This window comes from Alosa alosa, chromosome 6 (genome assembly GCF_017589495.1).
Source record: "Alosa alosa isolate M-15738 ecotype Scorff River chromosome 6, AALO_Geno_1.1, whole genome shotgun sequence".
NCBI classification, from domain to species: domain Eukaryota; kingdom Metazoa; phylum Chordata; class Actinopteri; order Clupeiformes; family Clupeidae; genus Alosa; species Alosa alosa.
In genome coordinates, this window is record NC_063194.1 from 3,671,248 (window position 1) to 3,691,349 (window position 20,102).

The following is a 20,102-nucleotide window of genomic DNA, read 5'->3' on the forward strand; positions in this document are numbered from 1 at the left end:
GCCTCCATGAATGGGTGTTTGTTGCTTGGTCTGAAGCTGCTCTTGTGGCCTACATGCAATGCCATTGTTTTTTTTTTTTCTTCACTTGCTTTTGTTTGTCTTTTGAACAAGGGTCTTGATGCACTCTGTTTCTATTCAAGGCTTACGTCATATTCTATCTCTTCTTGTCTTCCTCTAAATGAAACACGACAATGTGAGAGATCAATTGAAATGCAAGACAGACAAGCGAACTCTGGTTAAATATGCAGAGAGACATCTTTGACACAAGTGAGAATGTGTTGCAGAGCTCTAGATTTCTCAACACATCTGGGTCAGCTAGGCCTGGGAACAGTGATTTGTTTGTTGTTCCTGTGCTTACTAATGCAGTTTCCCTGTAAAACTAGAATATTGTTTGGAAAACGGTCAGCTTGTTTTGTTTTACACTCCAAAACAAAGCATTTTTTAGTTACAGTCATACTAACTTCTGTATTCTATTTAAGTGTGCTGATTCACCAGTAACCAGAGATAGTCAAAAACAACTCATTGGTCTTTCCTGTTTCCGTGGACAAGACGTTTTTGTTTTATCTGGACAATGAAAATTAATGATAAATAATAGAATATAGTTGCAATAGGCTAGTAGGAGGCTGAAGCTAATAAACCATCCAAGCAATTAGACCTAACTTGAACACGGTTACACTGTAAATAAATGACAAATAGTTTTGCAGGTTTAGTAGGCCTTCAACTATAATGTAGGCTATTCATAGCCACATAATAGCCACCTAATGTGATTTAATAATGTAAAACAGCAATCTAATTAACAGTTGCAACTGGCACCATTCATTCTTTGTCTTTTTTGTAATACAGAATAACACCACTAGATGTCCCCATGTTCCATATTAACATTTTGTTGATTACTTGATTCAGAAAATTATAGATTCTGTTGCGTTCCATAATCATAATCAAACACGCGTGGAAGACAGCGCGTTAGACATCATATATGTGATATATTCGCTGTATTTAACTATATAGACGTATATAAACATAGGCCTAAATTCTGTTCCATGGCGCTGTTCTGTGTACGGGTATTTCCAAACAGCTTTAGGGGAGTGGCTCCGCTCAAACAATCGCGGACGCGCTTGATAGCCGTCACGTAACAAGGACTGCGTGCGACGAGATCAGTGAATGCGTGATCATGCGATAAAAACTACGAAAAAGATCGTTTTAAGTCACAAAGGATAACCTACCAAGAAGTCTGGGATCAATAACACTGAGGATTCAGGACCTTTCAATTGAATGGTAAAACATATTACCACACGTCTACACATTATTAAGCTATTATGTAGCCTAAGCGGAAGGGGCTATACGGTCATATTATATTTTTTTGATAAGTGTTAACCAAAAAGTTTATTGTCCTGTAGCCTATTAACTGATTGTCTAAGACTACCTAAAAGTCAAATTGCGTTGTCTTTGTTGAAGGTTACGAATGCATTATGTGTACACATAAGTAGGCTACATCATGTTTACTTTCACTCTTAAGATCTTGACTGGTCTCCCCCGGAAGGCCTTGCCAGTTGATTGTCGAGTGCATAGGATAGAAGTGTTGTGTTGAAATAGGATAGTCCGCCTTTGCTGTCAGTTTTTTCCGTCAGTGTTTCTCATTCCAAGTCACTTGATGGCTTGAAAAACGTATTCCTCTCATTTAGCCTTCTTGATATTGATTATTCTGTGACACATCAGTGCACAACAATCATTAAATATTTATGGTTCTTCACGTGGATAATCTCATGATCTGCATTAGTGGGGCCCTATAGTTGTAACCAAGAATAACAAAAAAATGTTTCTCTTTCAGTGGTGTATGTGTGAGACTTGATGGGCGATGTCTAGACGCGGACGCTACAGGCTCACCAAGACGGGGCCATCCACCTCTGAGTGTGAGACTCCTCAGGGGCCTGGCATTCATGTCTATCTCTTCTGGACCAAAGGCGGCGAGCGTTATCTGACCCACAAGGACAAGGTGGTCACTGCTGAGGAGCTGTCAATCAGGGCAGCTCAGGATGCTGGTATGGAATATGACTGCAGTTTCACATCACATGGCAAAATACATTTGCTGTTACAAGACGAGGGGGACAACCCTTGTAATCGTTTGTATTTTACTTTTTAGGGATTACTCCGATGTGCCACAATCTTTTTGCTCTATACGACCCTCAGTCTCACTGCTGGTACAGTCCGAACCACAGCTTTGACCCACAAAATGTATCTGTAGAAGTTCACTTCCGCATGAGGCAAGTACAATACCTGAGTGAATGTCTTTGTAAACACAAATGAGGATTGTGGGTGTTCCTCCGTTTGTTCATTGATCATCCAGCCGAACCCTGGGCAATTAGACCGAATGAGGATGTACACATTGCAACACTGTTATGTTCATGGTTTCAACTGGCACAAACTTCCTCTCAGGTGTTCATCATTTTATGGTCTGTTTACGTAGGTTTTACTTCCGTAACTGGCATGGGTTGAGTGACAAGGAACCTGCCGTGTTCCGCTATGCCCAACGGACAGCAGGGTCAGAGAAGTTGGGCTCCCCTCTGTTGGAGATGCCCTCTCTGGATTACCTGTTTGCCCAGGTGAGCCTAGACTAAACCACAGAGTTGTAAAAATCCACCATCAGAAAGTAAAAGTCCTACCATGTAGGATCTACCTGAGCACATGAAACAGATGATCAGACTTTCACCTTTGATTCCACTAAGAAGCTAATCTACCTGGCTGAGGAGTTGTGCTAATTAGAATCTCCTGGGTTAGTGAATGGTTGGGACAAATATGGGGTAGGACTTTTACTTTCTAAAGCCAGACTTTAACAACTCTGCTTAAGCAAACATGCATTGTAAACTATAAGAAATGCCAATGCATTTTAGTGTTATCAAAGTAAACATCTGTATAGTAATAGTGAAGTAGTATAAATGACTGATTGCTGATTGTGTAAAGTACAGATTTTATTTCAACTAAAGATACATCATCTGTTGTCCTGCAGGCAAAGTTTGACTTTGTGAATGACATTGCGCCCATGGAAGACGTACGAGGCAATGCAGAACTGGTTCGGTATAAAGATGAGAGCTTGGGGATGGCTGTGCTTCACATGTCTCACAAGGCCCTGCAGTCGGACTCCAACCTGCAAGATGTGGCCAGACACATCAGGTAAATGCTTTTCAAAAACACAAAAACACACTCTGGAATGACTCATGTTTATGAGGTAATAAGGAATTCATGTTAACTGGATTGTTAACTTGCTCTTTCAACTTTGATTCTCCCTGCTTCCTGCTCGAGGATTTTTCCTGTAAAAAGGGAGTTTCCTTTGAGCCACTGATGACTCTAGGGGTTTGGGCATCAGACTTAATAAAGTACCCTGAGGCTATGTGCTCAAATCAAATGAGTCAAATAAGTTTTTGAATTGGATAGAACTGCTTTCAAGCTGGGTAGACCCCCCCCCCTCCCTCCCCTCCCCTTTTTTCCCCTCTTCGTACCGACAGTACTCGGTGATCGAGAGAAACAGATCTGTTTTTGTTTTTGTACCGTCAGTACTCTGACTTCGAGGAACAGAGTTCGGTGTGAAAAAAATCGCCGGAATTCTCCTTTAATGTTTCCAACACAGCATTTTTAATGTTTTCAGTCAGTTCAAATCATCAAATGAATCCACTGGAACTAGACTAAACAGTACCAATTCGAATTGAAATTAATTGCAATTCTGGTTTTACTTTACGGAGCTCTGTTTGGAAAAAGCACTGACTGGTGTCTGCTTGGCGTCACCCATTCTTCCCAGCTACCTGCGCTGCATCCCGCGGTCCTTCTCCCGGCACATCTCGCGCGACAACTTCCTCACCAAGCTGCGAATCCGCCGCGTCTTCGCAGAGTTCGTGCGGAGCTTCCAGCAGCACACCGTGGCCCAGGGCAAGCTGGGCCCCCAGGAAGTCATGTACAAGTACCTGGCCACCCTGGAGAACCTGGCGCCCCGCTTCGGCACGGAGACATTCATCGCGGTCCGCCTGGCACTGAAGAAGGACGGCGACAGCAGCGGCTCTTACCTGAGCGACTCCCGGGTGCAGGGGGACGTGGAGGATGGCGCTGAGCAGGAGGCCACACACGAGGTTATGATCTCTGGCACCACAGGCATCCAGTGGAGGGAGATCTCGGCTCTAAAGGTGTGTGTCCTTCCGAGGAATGAGATCTCAGAGGAATCACGTTTCTCTGAGCATGATGTGACATTTGTTAAGGTCACTGTTCTGGTCTTTCAGGTTCAGTGCTTCAGCTATCTGGCAAATATGTGGGGTAGCGTCTCTTATCTCGGTCGGCTTTGATGACCCCGCTATTAGGGGAATGTGTGGGGTAGGCTATCAGGGGAATGTGTGGGGTAGGCTATCAGGGGAATGTGTGGGGTAGGCTATCAGGGGAATGTGTGGGGTAGGTTACCTGGAGAATGTGTGGGGTAGGCTACCTGGGGAATGTGTGGAATAGGTTACCTGGGGAATGTGTGGGGTAGGCTACCTGGGGAATGTGTGGGCCAGTGTCTCTTACCTCAGACTGCTTTGATGACTATCGGAGGAGTGTGTGGGTATGAAAATATGGTACTTGCGGTCCAAATCCACACAGGATGTAGCGACGAGGACAACAGCAATAGCAATTAATGTTCAATACTTAGGCAGCCTCACAGCAAGCTGCCACATGGCCTGCTTCTCCAATACTTCAAGCCTCTACTAGCAGAAAAATCCTGGCTTTAATAAAGTCAACCAATTGGCCTAAATTGGTAGATACCAACACAGCAGGGGATCTTTCCAACACAGTTACACATTGACAATACAGACATTGACGAACTTAAACATACATTGGAAACATCACTTAACACACAGATCACTACTAATTAAATATTCATAATTAAATAATAACACTACAATACATACAATTATTTAAAATGGGGATGAAAACCACCCCTGCCCAATCAGGGAGTGAATTAGCCAATCAGGGAGTGAATTAGCCAATCAGGGAGTGAATTAGCCAATGTCAGGGTGCTCCAGTGTCATGGGGGAAAGACTTTGTGCGTGACCAGGAAGTGTAAGCTATCAGTGTTTGTGCATGTGTAGGAGAAAAATACTGCTCAATATCAGTTTACATGTTGCGGGGAGGGTCAGGCGGATTGGGGAAAAGGAGGGGCTACCTTATCACGGTGTGGTAGCCTACCCTCAGTCTGCTTTGATGACGCCGCTACCTGGGGAATGTGTGGGGTAGGCTACCTGGGGAATGTGTGGGGTAGGCTACCTGGGGAATGTGTGGGGTAGGCTACTTGGGGAATGTGTGGGGAATGTGTGGGGTAGGCTACCTGGGAAATGTGTGGGCCAGTGTCTCTTACCTCAGACTGCTTTGATGACTCTTTACTTTTGCCCGCTGGCTCCTCAGGCTCCGGACAACGACTACCTGGGGAACATGAACAGTAAAAAGAAAAACAGGCAACAGTCCTTCTCCCAGGAACCGAGCACCCCAGACAAATGGAACAACTTTTGTGACTTCCCTGAAATCTCCCACATCGCCATAGTCGGAGCCAATGTCTGCATCTGTCATCAGGACAATCACGCAATGGTGAGAGAAGACTATCATGCTCTCATGTTCATGTGGCTGCAGCTTGGAGTACCACTATGAGTGCTACACATTGTGTAACTCAAAAGGGTTCAAATGATGTTCAAATGATGTATAGTACTAGAGAAATGCAAAGAAATCTAATTTGAGTTATTTTCACATTATTTCAATTTGAAATGTTAACTGTAGCGTGTTACGCTGTCCCAGATCATTTAGAGCTGCCAGAAAAGGCTTAATGCCAGTGCATCAGCATTAGCTGTTTGTGGGAAGCCATCTTCTTTGATGGTTTGCAGCATCCCAAGTTATTATAACAGACAAAATATGTATTATCTGCATCAGAATAACTGGAATCTCACTTCACTGCTAGATTTGCTTCCATAAATTGTTCATGTCTCTGCTGATTCTTAGCTGTCAAACCATTTTGTGTGTCTGTAGGATCTGCAGCTGAGGTCCAGTCAGGAGGCTCGCTCCCTCGTCTCCCTGCTGGACGGCTACTTCCGCCTCATCGCCGATGCCCACCACTACTTGTGCCATGAGGTGGCTCCGCCCAGAGTGGTCCTCAGCGCAACCAACGGAATCCACGGCCCCCTCAGGTGAGTACTGGGCCCAACAAGCCCAGGTGCGTCTTCATTGCAAGAATTCAATGGCAGCTAGCATACATTTAAGGATAAGTATATATACTCTTTTGATCCCGTGAGGGAAATTTGGTCTCTGCATTTATCCCAATCCGTGAATTAGTGAAACACACTCAGCACACAGTGAACACACAGTGAGGGGAAGCACACACTAATCCCAGCAGTGAGCTGCCTGCAACAACAGCGGCGCTCGGGGTGCAGTGAGGAGTTAGGTGCCTTGCTCAAGGGCACTTCAGTCAAAGTTTAAACCGGCAACTCTCCGGTAACAAGTCAGAAACGCTTACCAGTAGGCCACATTTTTCAATAGTGGTTTTCCCCCAGACTAATGTTATGTAATAGATGTCTGACGTTGCAACACTAGGAAGGAAAGAACCTGATGCCATCATGCATCACCACCTTATCACCCAACACCATAAGTCTCTTACTGAGTCAAACAAACGGCAAACTGCTTATGAACTGTCTCTCTCTCTCTCTCTCTCTCTCTCTCTCTCTCTCTATCTCTCTCTCTCTTTTTTTCTCTCTTTCTCTTTGTCTTTCTTAGGGAAGAGTTTGTCCAACAGAAACTGAAAAAAGAGGCAGGCTCAGAGGGGGTATATATCCTGCGTTGGAGTGTCCTGGATTACCATTGCATCATTTTAGCTGTGCTGAGCAAGAATGAGGTAGTCACGCATAATGTTTCAGATACTAAGCAATTATTCGCCTGGTAGCCCATGGCTTGCTTATATTTGGTTAGAGTATCTGTGTCTTGTTACATTGCACCCCATTTGCTTGTATGAGTAGCAACACTAAACCTCTGGAGGGAATCATCTTGGTAAAGCTCCAGTCACTTTGTATTATAATCTGGTGCAGTTTTCATCAAATTCAGTAAAGCTTTATGTGCACACCCTTGGGATCTGTACATGGCACGGATGAACCATACACTATTCCACCCAATCTACTACATCGCTTCATACACTATTCCACCCAATCTACTACATCGCTTCATACACTATTCCACCCAATCTACTACATCGCTTCAGGGGCACGGTAGAGAGGGGCATACACCAGCATCAAGGACTGCACCTTTAATACCCTTATAGTAAACATCTCTGTCTTCATCCCCCTGAAGGCTGTGCTCGTCCTCGAGCCTAAGGTACTGGTGTGACTCAGCAAGTCAAACGACTGTGCTGTTTAACACTTGGTGCTTTTCTTCCAAAGAAATGAAACAATTTTCTTTTGGCTACTAGGATCTTAAAAAAAAATTCCACAAAAGACCATTTGCAACCCTCCCTGAGTGATTATTAGTTGACTAATTATTGCTGTATTCATATTAATTGTATCTCTGGTCCATTCTCCCTTTGTGACCTGTAGAAGGGTGAAACATACAAACAGTTCAGGATCCTTCAGAAGGAGGACAAGTTTGTGCTCGAGGGCTGGAACAAGGAGTTTTGTAGTGTGAAAGAGCTCACCGATGGCCTCAAGACCTTCGTGCTCCGGTCTGGTGACGACTCGTTCACTGTGAAGAGATGCTGCCCTCCCCGCTCTGCAGGTATATCTGTGCTCCGTCACTTAAAGTATCTCACAGGCGTTCAAATCTTGCCATGCCATCACTGCATGCACCAGCATAGAGCTCTTTTCATAGTGGAAATAAGTTGATTTAATGATTTAATTATATAATACAGTATATATGGTACATTAAATGTACAATATAATAACATACATTTCCCATAATATATGTTTTTCATCAGTATGTGCATTTTCTGCCAAACCCATAATCTTAGTGTTGGTAGCATCTTGCATAACCAGTTGTTCTACGGGTTGAGCCACAGGAAGACAATTTAGGTCCTATTGTCATGGTATTGGCGGTGGTAGCATCGTGCTTAAAGAGCTGGGCTAGCAGCTATCCAAAAAAGTTGTGGGTTCAATACCCGACTTCCACTGTTGTGCCCTTGAGCAATGCACTTAACCCCGAGTTGCTCCTGGGACAGTGGCCCTTGTATAATGGGCATATGTAAGTCGCTTTGGATAAAAGTGTCTGCTAAATTAATAAATGTTAAATGTAAATGGTATTGTCTGCTCACTTTTGTGTATATTGTTTTGAAATGATTTCATGTTTTCATTTCTGTCCCATTGGCAGAGCTTTCAAACCTGCTGGTGATTAGACCGGGCGCCAGCAGCAGCAGCAAGCCGCTCTCAGAAACCCTCAACCTGAGCCAGCTCAGATTTCACCAGATTAAAGACAAGGAAATCACACGCGTGGGTTTCCCCCTGTCCCATTGACTTTCTTCTTCTGCATACCTTTACAGAAATGAAATTCATTAGTGTAATACCTGTCATTTCTGTTTGTCAGTTGTGTTCTATCAATCTATTGATCTGTCAATCTGTCTGTCGATTTATCTATCTATTTATCTACATATCTATTTTTTTTATCTATCTATCTACTGTGTCTGGTAAATGCTTTTTGTTTAACTTGACAGGATCAGCATCTGGGAAGGGGCACCAGGACAAACATCTACTCTGGCCGCCTGCAAGTGCATGGTGGGGCTGAGGACGAAGAGGACGAATCGAATAACAACCACATCAGTGCCAAAGGCATCCGAGTAGTTCTCAAGATCCTGGACCAGAGCCATAAGGACATAGCCCTGGTGAGAACAACTTAAAAGACAAATCTGGCGGGTTTTCACATAGATCTCCGTTTCTCAAGGTCACCGAGTACTGCCGGTACGAAACACCCACCCCCCACAGTTGATTACCTGCAAAAGCATGTAACCTGCTCAAAATCCTTACTGGTAGTTTATGTCCCAAAAGCAGATTATTTATGCCAACCAATATAGTGCCACCAGAATGAAAAGTCACTGGAACGAAGATAGTCAAAATGCTTAACCGGTTTATCTGTTTACTCTGTATTTACTTTGCACATTTGCCATAGGCTAGATCAATTTCAGCAGTAGACAGATACACATTACCTTTGGTAGGAGACTTTTACAGTACTGTTTGTGCTGCAGTTTGTTGCCAGACCATGTAATACATTGTTATACCGTACAGGAAACAAATGTAAAGAGAACACATATCACATTAGGTAACTGGTTTACCGTTCAACACTTTTGCACGTAATGATTCAAGCAAGGAACTAATGGTTAAATGGTTTGGAAGGAAAGACTATTCAACAGAGAACCTGTTGATCTACTAGAGGATTTCAATTGTAATCTGAGAAATGCACCAAAGCAACTAAGAAAAACTACTACTACTACTACTACTACTAATAGTAATAATAGAATGTATAATACCGTTTAGACAAAAAAGCTAAATTAAGATCCAAACACACACAAAATATGAAGAATGAGAAAAGCCCCAGTATAATTCAACTGAAAGTCTGTCTTTTTCTCTGTCCTCCTTTCCCTCTCTTCCCTCTCCCTCGCTCTCTCGCTCTCTCTCTCTCTCTCTCTCTCTCTCTCTCTCTCTCTCTCTCTCTCTCTCTCTCTCTCTCTCTCTCTCTCTCTCCCAACCCTCGCCACCCTCTCTGCAACCCTTTGTGCTGTGTCTGTTCCACTCCACAGGCATTCTTTGAGACGGCCAGCCTTATGAGCCAGGTGTCCCACGGTCACCTGGTGTTTGTCCATGGAGTATCAGTAAAGGGATCTGAGAGTGAGTTTTGGCTATTGCTGATTCCTCTTTCATGCACGTCCATCTCTTGCTTTTGGTCAGGTTTGCACCTGTCTCTGCCACAGTCTTGTCTTTGTTAAAAACAAATAGTTTTCTGTAGGAGTTGTTTCAACAGTCACTATAAGCTAATAATGCTATTATGTTGTAAAGAAAGTCATTTCATGATTACAGATACCACATGGCATGAACAAATACAAATGTGATGATATAGAAATGTAAGATATAGAGTAAATACTGTATACTGTGTATATATAAGGCATATAAATGAGTATTAATGACTACAATCTCCCTGTAGACGTCATGGTTGAGGAGTTTGTGGAATTTGGTCCCTTGGATAATTTCCTCCGGAAAGAGAGAGGGCGACTCACTCCGCAGTGGAAATTTACAGTGGCTAAACAGTTAGCCAGTGCTCTCAGTTACCTGGTAAGACTCTTTAGCATGAGAGAGGGGTCTAAAGGCATATCTGTTCAGCATGCACTTAGTTCATTAATCCTTTCTTATGAGTTATGTTTTGTGTATTATAGTATTGGTTTATTTTTTTTTGTTCATTTTCATTAGGCTATTGATTGCTTTGATATTATTGTTTATGATTGCTATTGTTCTCAATGTAGTTTCACCAAAATTTTAAAACTGTTCACTGTTCATTTTAACTATTGTATTGTTTTTGTTTGTAAGTTGCTTTGGAAAAAAGTGTCTGCCAAATCCCATGATAACCATAACCATAACCATATGTGTCATATATATATATATATATAAATATACCAGTATTTATGGTATTTCTTACACTGTTGAACATAGCAGAGTCATAGTGCCACTTGTCTATTTGCACATTTTCTGCAGTTGTTTCTGTAACTTTTAAATCACTTTTTGTGTTATGATTCTTACATTGCAGGAGACAAAGCGCTTAGTCCATGGAAACGTCTGCGCCAAGAATATTCTGGTGGTGAGACGAGGACTAGAGGAGGGTACTTCTCCTTTCATTAAGCTGAGTGACCCGGGCATCTCGCTCACGGCCCTGACACGTCAAGGTAATTGGGAAGATAAACTAAACGCATTCATGCTGACCAGTGGCTGTCGCATGAAGTTGTGATGTCAAAATGAAGCTACTGCATAACAAGGCCATTTCAAAACTGGTCTCAGGCCTGTCAGATTTTTTTCGTCACATTTGATAATGGAACAGGAAACCAGATAGCAGCCACTTCCTTTTAAAGTTTCACACTCGCAGTGACATTTAAGTTTTGAGGTTTTGTGTCGTTTTTTGTTCTTCCGCAGAGCGTGTCGAACGAATCCCCTGGATCGCCCCGGAGTGTGTGCCGCCCGGAGCTCCCCTGGGCCACGCCGCTGACCAGTGGAGCTTTGGCACCACGCTGCTGGAGATCTGCAACAACGGAGACCTGCCTATGAGTACCAGCTCACCCCACGAGGCACGCCATTGCAACCCCCCCACCCAGGCTCACAGTCTCACACACACACACACACACACACACTCAAACCAGTGCTCACACCAGGCCTCTTTCTGTCTGCTTTCCTCTTTCTCTCTTTTCTTTTCTATTTCTCCTGAGCAGAAAGAGCGTTTCTATGAAACGCAGAGCCGCCTGGCTGAGCCCTCGTCTCAGGAGTTGGCCAGCTTCATCAGCAAGTGCCTGACCTACAATCCGGCTGAGAGACCTTCCTTCCGCGCCATTCTAAGGGAGCTGACAGAACTGCAGCTCAAGAGTAGGTTCACGTCCACCACTTCCTCCTTTCATTTCCTACGCTTGTTTTCTATCTCTTTCTTCTTTCCACTTCAACATGTTTTACAACTTCTCTTACATAATGAACACAAACACAGTACTAATGTTTAGGACAGTTGTTGGTGATGGTATTCATTTTTTCGTATATCACCAGATCCTGACATTTCCTCAAAGTGTGACTCAAATCCAGACACTGACCCAAGTGTCTTCCTCAAGCGTTACCTTAAGAAGATCAGGGACCTGGGAGAGGTAAGTACATTACATTCTTTTGTCTTAAAGGGAAATTCCAGTCTTACAACACCCTAGGGTCTATTTATGGGTGATGACGAGTGTAAATTTTCATTTGAGACTAAGACGACATCAATCAGTGCAGCTTTTCGTAAGACCAGAATATGGATTTGCAAATGCATATAGCATAGCCTTTGGTGGCAACTTCACCACGTCAAAATAAATTGTTTTTTTTAGGCAAAAAAAAATAATTTAATGTCTATGCTATGAAGAGGGTCTCTTCAGGCAAACTGAAGTATTATTGCCTTTCTAATTGTAAAGAAAGCTTCTTTTAGTTTCTGCCATCTTCTGAGTGAGTCCATATAAATCGATTACCGAATGTGGCACAAACTACTGTCAATTGGTGCAAAAGGAGTTCGGATATCGACTAGGTGAGAAGTGTTCCCCTCAGGCCACCCGGAATGCACGTCCATGGTTAGAATTCTCACAGCGTATGCTTCTCAAGAAATTGAGTCATCAATGGTATGCCAATCTTTTTAGGTAAAAGGGAAGTGTGCGTATTGCAGTGACGATCGGAACATTCAAGTCTGAACTTTTACTGTAAGTCTTTGTTAGTAAACATTCAGGTCTGGACTTGTAAGTTTGTTAGTAAACCCGTTGTCATAACAAATAGGCAAAAAAATCATTTAATGTTTATGCTACTATGAAGAGGGTGTTTGCAGGCAAACTGAAGAATTTTTGCCTTTCTAATTGTTTCTAAAAGCTTCTTTTAGTTTCTGCCATCTTATGTGGAGTGAGTCCATATAAATCGGTTACCGAATGTGGCACAAACTAGTGTCATTTGATGCAAAAGGAGTTTGGATATCGACTCTTATTGAATTGTTGTTAGACCGTTGTTAGAGTTTTCCTTTAAGCTCAGTTTTCCTTTCAGGCTCATTTATTGACTTGGGTTTCTGAAGGACCTTCTGCAATAAATTTTGCATCTGCCACTTCTGTAACCTGACAGAAATTAAATGAGAAAATTGACTTGAGACAGTCCTTTAGAGTTAGGTTTGGCTACTTGTATGCTTGTTTTGAGATCGTGTTTTATCAATTTAGCCCATCTGATCCATGCAGTATGCTCCTGTCCTCTTACTTTTTTCTAGGGTTGGTTAGTTTATTAGTGGCGTTAGTATACATGACTATCTTTTCACTTTGTCATATGATCCTCAAATCAAAGGCATTGATCTGTCTCTCATTCAAGGCCTTCATAAAAGCCTTCTCCAAATTTCAGGGTGCATTAGAATGAAGGATCTCTGCTTGTGCTTGTGATCTAAATGGGTTTTTTGAGATTTGTTTTTGTGCATTACCTCAAGGGCCACTTTGGAAAGGTCATGCTGTATATTTACGACCCGTCCAACGATGGTACTGGGGAGTACGTGGCGGTGAAGGCCTTGAAACACGATGGAGGTGGACATCTCCATGATGGCTGGATGAAAGAAATTAAAATTCTCAAAAACCTCTACCACGACAACATCGTCAAGTACAAGGGCTGCTGCTCGGAACTAGGTAAGAAGTGTTGCCCTCAGGCCACCCGGAATGCACGTCCATGGTTAGAATTCTCACACTGAATGCTTCTCAAGAAATTGAGTCATCAATGGCATGCCAATCTTTTTAGGTAAAAGGGAAGTGTGCATATTGCAGTGATGATCGGAACATTCAAGGCTGAACTTTTAAGTCTTTGTTAGTAAACATTCAAGGCTGGACTTCTAAGTTTGTTAGTAAACCCGTTGTCATAACAAATTGTGGTTCATGAAAAATGGACAAAAAGGGATCAGTGCCCCATGCAAATGCAAACAGAGAAAGGATCCAACAGAAGCTGTTTTCTCCAATCAAATTAGCCCCCTGCTGGTGACTATATGGAGCTTACATAACTGTGCCTCGGTCCCTCCTTAGAGACCACCATAACAGCAGTTTGGAAATAGACCGTTTGTATGTCAGTATGTGATCGAAATAGACAAAGAGAACATCAGGACGAGGTTTGTATAAGTCATAAAAGCTAAACCTGAGCTGTTTGGTCGAGCAGGAGGGCAGGTCGTGCAGCTGATCATGGAGTTCCTCCCACTGGGCAGCCTGAGGGAGTATCTTCCCAAGCACCGCCTGGGGATGGCACAGAGTCTACTCTTTGCTCAGCAAATATGCCAGGTGAGTGCCAACCTCTATGATTACACGTTCAATGAAATGGTTGCATTGATTTGAGTATAAGATTTGCAAGAGTGATGTCATGCTTTTGACTTGACGCCCTCTGACACGACAGCCTATCCCGATTCACGCTCATGCCCCTCTCTGTTGTCTGGTCTCCTGCAGGGAATGGATTACCTCCACTCAATGCGCTATATCCACAGGGATTTGGCTGCCAGGAATGTGCTTGTGGAGAATGAGGGCGTTGTGAAGATTGGCGACTTTGGATTGACAAAATACATTCCAGAAGGGGATGTCTACTATCGCGTCCGTGAGGATGGCGACAGCCCGGTGTTTTGGTATGTTCCGGTTACATGCATCAGTTTCTCCAATTACATTCATTATCCATTACATTTATGGGATTTTTTTTCTCTCTTTTGAATACAGATAATGTATGAAGTGTCTTGTTTTCTTATTTGTCAGGTATGCTATTGAGTGTCTGAAAGAGAGCAAGTTCTCTTTCTCTTCTGATGTGTGGTCCTTTGGAGTGACACTGTATGAGATTTTTACCCACTGTGACCCTCGACAAAGCCCTCCTTCGGTATGTGATTCCCACCACTGTCACACTGTAGTAATCATAGTGTTGCCTGGATTAGATAGACAGATAGACTAGATAAATAGTAGTCTTATTTGTCCAGACATGCCTTAGTCACTAGTGCATAAATTAGTAGAAAAATTGAAAAAATGTTTTGAAATGTATTGCATCAAGAGGATTTCCTATGAAAATACTGTTCTCTGACTTCAGGAGAATTTATTGAGAAGCCCACACACCAAGTTCTTACTCAAATTCCTAGACCAAATTCCTCCATAGACTTCTCAAGACATTTATAGTTGTACAAGTCCGGCTCCATTAGCTACACATCACATAACACCAAGGCTGTAGTGTAGGCTAAATGCACCTAAACGCAGTTTACGCATCTCCTGAATTTCGGAAATATCGTTTACACATCTCTAAATTATGCTTATGCACCTCTAAATTGCGTTTATCCACTTCTAAACAGCGTACCGTTCTTAAGCCATTCTAAATTAAGTTTATAATTTTACAATTGCTTATCGTTTCATATTGTTAGTTTCATATGGTTGAACATGCACAAGATGTAGTTTGCTATGATTGAGGAGGGAAGTCCCCCCTCCCCCTTGCCCTTGAAATGCTACTGGCACATAGACGTGTACAGTATAATTAATTACAATATAATTACAATACAATATAATTACAGTACAAAATTATAATTACATCAATTAACTTAAATGTGTAGGTAGGCATTCAGATTGGACACCTACACTAAATGCATGCTAAATAAATTGTTTCAGTGGTATTGATATTAATTCATTATAGCTAGTTTGTCTGATTTATGATTTAATATTTGTCTTTACTCTTTATGGTGATTAGACCATTCTTTCATACTGACTTAAACATTTTTGTTCTGCCTTTATTGTGATTTAAAAGACCATATTCCATCTGGAGTCTTTTTAACAATGAACTTAGATTAATTGGGAATTGAATAGTGGTTGTGTGGCATATCCCAGTGATACCCTTGGGAGCCTATATCGATGTGGTCAGGATACATATTAGAGCCCGATATGGGATTTTAAAGACCAATACCGACTTTGATATTTGAGGATTTCAAAAAACGGTAAACAATAAATCACTGATAAATCAGGAAATTGATTTTCATTCAGCGGAACGTGCAGAGCAGTAAAATAAAAACGTAAAAAAGGAGAGTATACCCCTAGAAAGGAATAGGCCTATAAGGAGAAATTGGGGTGTGTCCTCATTTTAGTCAATTTGTCCTCCGAGTCTGGTTGGTGGCCCCCCTGTTTCAGTGTATTTGGGGGCCAAGCAGCGAAGCTGCGAAGGCACCCATTGTGTTTCTACGTTTTCCTATTATTATTATTCCGCCATGGAAGTCAATGGCAGCCCATAGAACCATCTGGTCAAAAGTTGTGAAATTTGGCACACAATTTGGCGCAACCATTTCATGTATCATAACCAAACTTAGTACGTGGACTCAACCACATCAGGAGGATGTTCAAAAACGTTGGTGACCTTTCACCTCTAGGTGGCGCTGCAATTAGGAAAAATGTGTTTTGGCCTGTAGCTGCTGTTGTGTTTGGAATTAAAATGTACTAGTGGGGTCTGTTAATACTGTTGGAGGTCCATAGGCTGACCCATGCCAAATTGTGATGCCATCGTAATTAATTCGGCCGCCATATTGGATTTAATCAAAAACACCTAAAAGTTTTCACAGGTCACAAAGTTTGTCCGATTTTCACGAAACTTGGTGCAGATGATCTTCAGACCAAGCCTCAAAAAAGTTATCCCTTTTTGTCTTCAAATCTAAAACCGTTCTCCCATAACAGCCAATTAAAACTGTCAGCAAAGCTGCCAAACAGGAAGTGAAGTGATATCTCAGCAAGGTTTTCTCGTGTCAAGACTAAACTTACTACAAATGCTCAGGACCCAATTAGGAGGAGGCTCAAGAAATTTGGTACATTTTGACCACAGTGTGGCACTATAATCACAGGAAGTAGGCTCATATCTCAGCAATGCTTACACATATTGAAACCAAACTTGGTACATGGACTTGAGACCCCATCCGGAAGACGCACAATAAATTTGGAGTCTTTTGACCACTAGGGGGCGCTATAATCACAGGAAGTAGGGTCATATCTCAGCAATGAGGACATATAGAAACCAAACTTGGTATATGGACTTAGGACCCCATCCTGAGGACACACAATACATTTGGTGATGTTTGTCCACTAGGGGGGCGCTAGAGATACAGGAAATTAGCTCATATCTCAGCAACGCCTTTACATATCGAAACCAAACTTGGTATATGGACTCGGGCACCCGATCCTGAGGACGCACAACACATTTGGTGTACTTTGACCACTAGGGGTGCTATAATTATCAACACTTTCACCGATTTAAACCAAACTTGGTATGTGGACTTAGGAGTACATCTTGAGGACACACAATAAATTCGGTGACTTTCGAATCCAGTCCAGTCCAATTCAATCTAGTCCAATCCAATCCAATCTAATCTAACACAACACAGTCAAGTCCAGTCCAATCCAATCCAATCCCAACTCCTGCTTAACTGCTTGGCCCCCTCATTGCTGCTTGCAGCTATATTTCTGTATAGAACCACTTGCGTCAAGCAGAAAAAATAGGCGTCCCTTCTGTTCTCTAGCTGGGTCGCAGTTGCAGTGCGGTTTGAGACACGCCTGAGGCACGGATGTGTTGGAGGCAGTGTGGCTGCTCTAACCTGTTAACTTTGACCATGATGCGTTGTAAATCATAGCTATTTTGCACTGAGCCCAGCGGCAAGCACAACACAAATCTTTGTCTCATTCACTCAACCCAGCGCAACCTAGCAGTGTATGACACCTCCTATCTGTTAGCCCCTCATGTACGAGCGCAGAGAATGAATTGTTTTTTTTTTTTTTATTTTGGGCTTTTTTCCCTTTATTTGGACAGGACAGTGGAGAGTGAGACAGGAAGCAAGTGGGAGAGAGATCGGGAAATGACCCGCAAGTCGGATTTGAACCTGGGTCCCCGTGGGCACTCGGACCCGTATATGGTACGGGCGCTCTAGCCTGCTGCGCCACAGCGCCCCCGAGAATGCATTGTTTTCTATCATCAATCGCTACTTACGCCTCGTTTGCGGTGGAGCACTTGTATCATCGCTTCTTACAAGCATTGTTTGCTGTGGAGCACAAACGGGCAAAAAACCCCCATGATATCAAAGTTAAGTAACTAATCGGATCCTTTATTACAATCTTGCTATGTAAAATAAACGTAGACATCCCGCACACTGCAAAAAATAAAATCTACAGTCGCCAATATTTTGTGACATCAAAATAGGGCCACCTGCCAAAAATAGTTGGGAACCCCTGCCCTTGACAAACAATGGCTCTTAGCTAACGCTATCATTGTGGCTACATGGTCAGAAAATATGGAATGACAGTCGAAAGAGAAAATTGTTGTTAAGTTACTCGGTATAACTGTGTTTACAGTATGTGTTTCTGTATGTTCATGTCAACCAATGCTAAATTTTTTTCACTGTTGGATGCAATGTTAAGCTGGACAATACTGGACATTTAGATGAAGGATTTGGCTTTCCTTTACTTAATTTGGAAATAATTTTTCGCCCGTTATAAACAATACCAATAGATTGGCAAATAGCTAATATTGGCCGATAACATCGGCACACCTATTTATCGGTTGGCCTCCTATATATATACACCGGTATGCCGTGGTCCACCTTACCAGTGACCGTGTGTGATCCACTTGATCACAGAATTTATAGCCTAGTTTACCCACCTCTTTTTTTACCACTACACCCCTGCATAATACCATTATGAGCCTTCCTGCATTTTTATGCGTGCTGTTTCCATGACCATGTCTTGCAGAAATTTTTTGAGATGATGGGAAGCGTTCAAGGCCAGATGACCGTGATGAAGCTGATCTCTCTGCTGGAGAGACATAGACGACTGCTCTGCCCAAAAGACTGCACTCAAGAAGTAAACCAGTTCTCCTTACCTTCAAGCATGTTGTCACACACACATGCACAGACATACACACACTAAAGCTCCATACATGACCAATAACCTGTTTTTCCATCCATGTTGCAGGTGTACACATTGATGAGACGGTGTTGGGAAGTTGACGCATCAGAGCGGCCGTCATTTAAAGACCTCATCGGATCCATAGAAAACATCAGGCAGGGATACGAACACCAGCCCACTGTGCGACTGGCCCAGATCAACCCCTGCTGAAGACCTCTTTCCAAAAGCGTCTGCCTGTTACAACCACTCTCTGGAGCACAAAGCCATCCCTGGTATTCGCCTCACAGGGCCCTCGCCCTGCACTGAGGAGCTGCTAATGCACTATGCCTAACTGTCATTGTTTGGTCTCACGAGCCCACTTTCATGAACTTTCCTCTGGCACTTTAGACCCCACTGCACTGCATACCGTCGGTCCCAGTTCATTTTATATCTGCAGTTTATGTCTGCAGCTTTGTGTGCTGTTCCACGAAGTAGATCGCTATGATTCTGAATGTGTATAGTAAAATGCCTTGTGCCACTTATCACTGCAATCACTGTGTTACCTTATGAATGGCCCTCTGTCACCTGCCATGCATTTTCTTTAACCAATAAATAATTCCAACATATACATGACGGCACTTACTTTCATATGCATGGGCAAAAAATGTGCTGCTGTTTTTTTTGTACAGTTGTTCAAAAGCCAATGTGTTTTTTGTGTGTTTTTTTTTTTTTTTTTTCCTGGGGGGGGGGGTACGTCTGGCAGTTAATGATGGGATAACTTTAAATGTGTTGGCCTTTTTGTTGTGTATTTGTAACTATGGGCATATGTTGTGATCACTCACCTTTGGTTTCTTAAAAATGTATGCATGTGTTGATTTGACCAAACTTCGTATGTTTTGCTCTGTATTTCTCTGTAATAAACCATGTTATTAAAGTAATCTAAATATATGCAGTTTCTGTATAAATATAGTATTAATAGATTAGACCGTATTAAATACACAATAATATTCATTACTACAAATACAAAGCTAACACAAATCAGCTCAGCTTCTTAGTAACAATCAGATGAGATGTTTAAACAGAGAGGGTTCAAGCGGAGCGAGAGGCGCAAACGTTCGACAATTTCCGCGTTCGATTATTGCAAGGGAGAGGGGGGGAAATCCCCCTTTATGCAGACCAGAGTAAGCCCTTGCTGCACTAATGTCAATGGAGACTTGTGGAATTTTACCAATAAATTGGTCATTTTGTCTTTCTGGATTTGTTGAGGGTTTTTTGGAAAATTGTGTCATAATCTGTAAGTGTTTGGGATCATTTCAAGCCTAATAGTGTAATTTTTTAGTGTTCGGATTTGTAATAAAATAACTTAATATTAGACCATGCTGCTGCCAGTTACTGTCCGGTTGTTAGCATGCTAGCTAGCCTCTTTAGCTAAGGTAACATTTTAAACGGAGAAGTGTAATTTCTTTGAAATGACAACTAGCTGAATAACACTACT

The 20,102-nt window shown here is 42.5% G+C and overlaps 1 protein-coding gene across 2 annotated transcripts; it reads left to right on the forward strand.

Annotated features, from left to right (window-relative positions):
* The first annotated feature begins 1,100 nt into the window (after nt 1–1,100).
* Nucleotides 1,101–19,555, forward strand: tyk2 (tyrosine kinase 2). Of its 2 annotated transcripts, XM_048245397.1 has the most exons (24): nt 1,102–1,275; nt 1,829–2,039; nt 2,141–2,261; nt 2,465–2,600; nt 3,005–3,168; nt 3,791–4,169; nt 5,419–5,598; nt 6,031–6,188; nt 6,772–6,889; nt 7,581–7,758; nt 8,347–8,465; nt 8,687–8,854; nt 9,767–9,854; nt 10,168–10,295; nt 10,765–10,900; nt 11,145–11,296; nt 11,438–11,588; nt 11,760–11,854; nt 13,189–13,381; nt 13,899–14,017; nt 14,180–14,352; nt 14,477–14,594; nt 18,473–18,583; nt 18,695–19,555. In XM_048245397.1, exons 2-24 carry the CDS (start codon nt 1,856–1,858, stop codon nt 18,836–18,838), a joined length of 3,513 nt encoding a protein of 1,170 aa, XP_048101354.1. In that variant the 5' UTR covers nt 1,102–1,275; nt 1,829–1,855; the 3' UTR covers nt 18,839–19,555. The 2 variants fall into 2 exon arrangements, with proteins under 2 accessions (XP_048101353.1, XP_048101354.1); XM_048245396.1 differs by having other exon boundaries at nt 1,101–1,275; nt 11,145–11,588.
* The last annotated feature ends 547 nt before the right edge of the window (nt 19,556–20,102 follow it).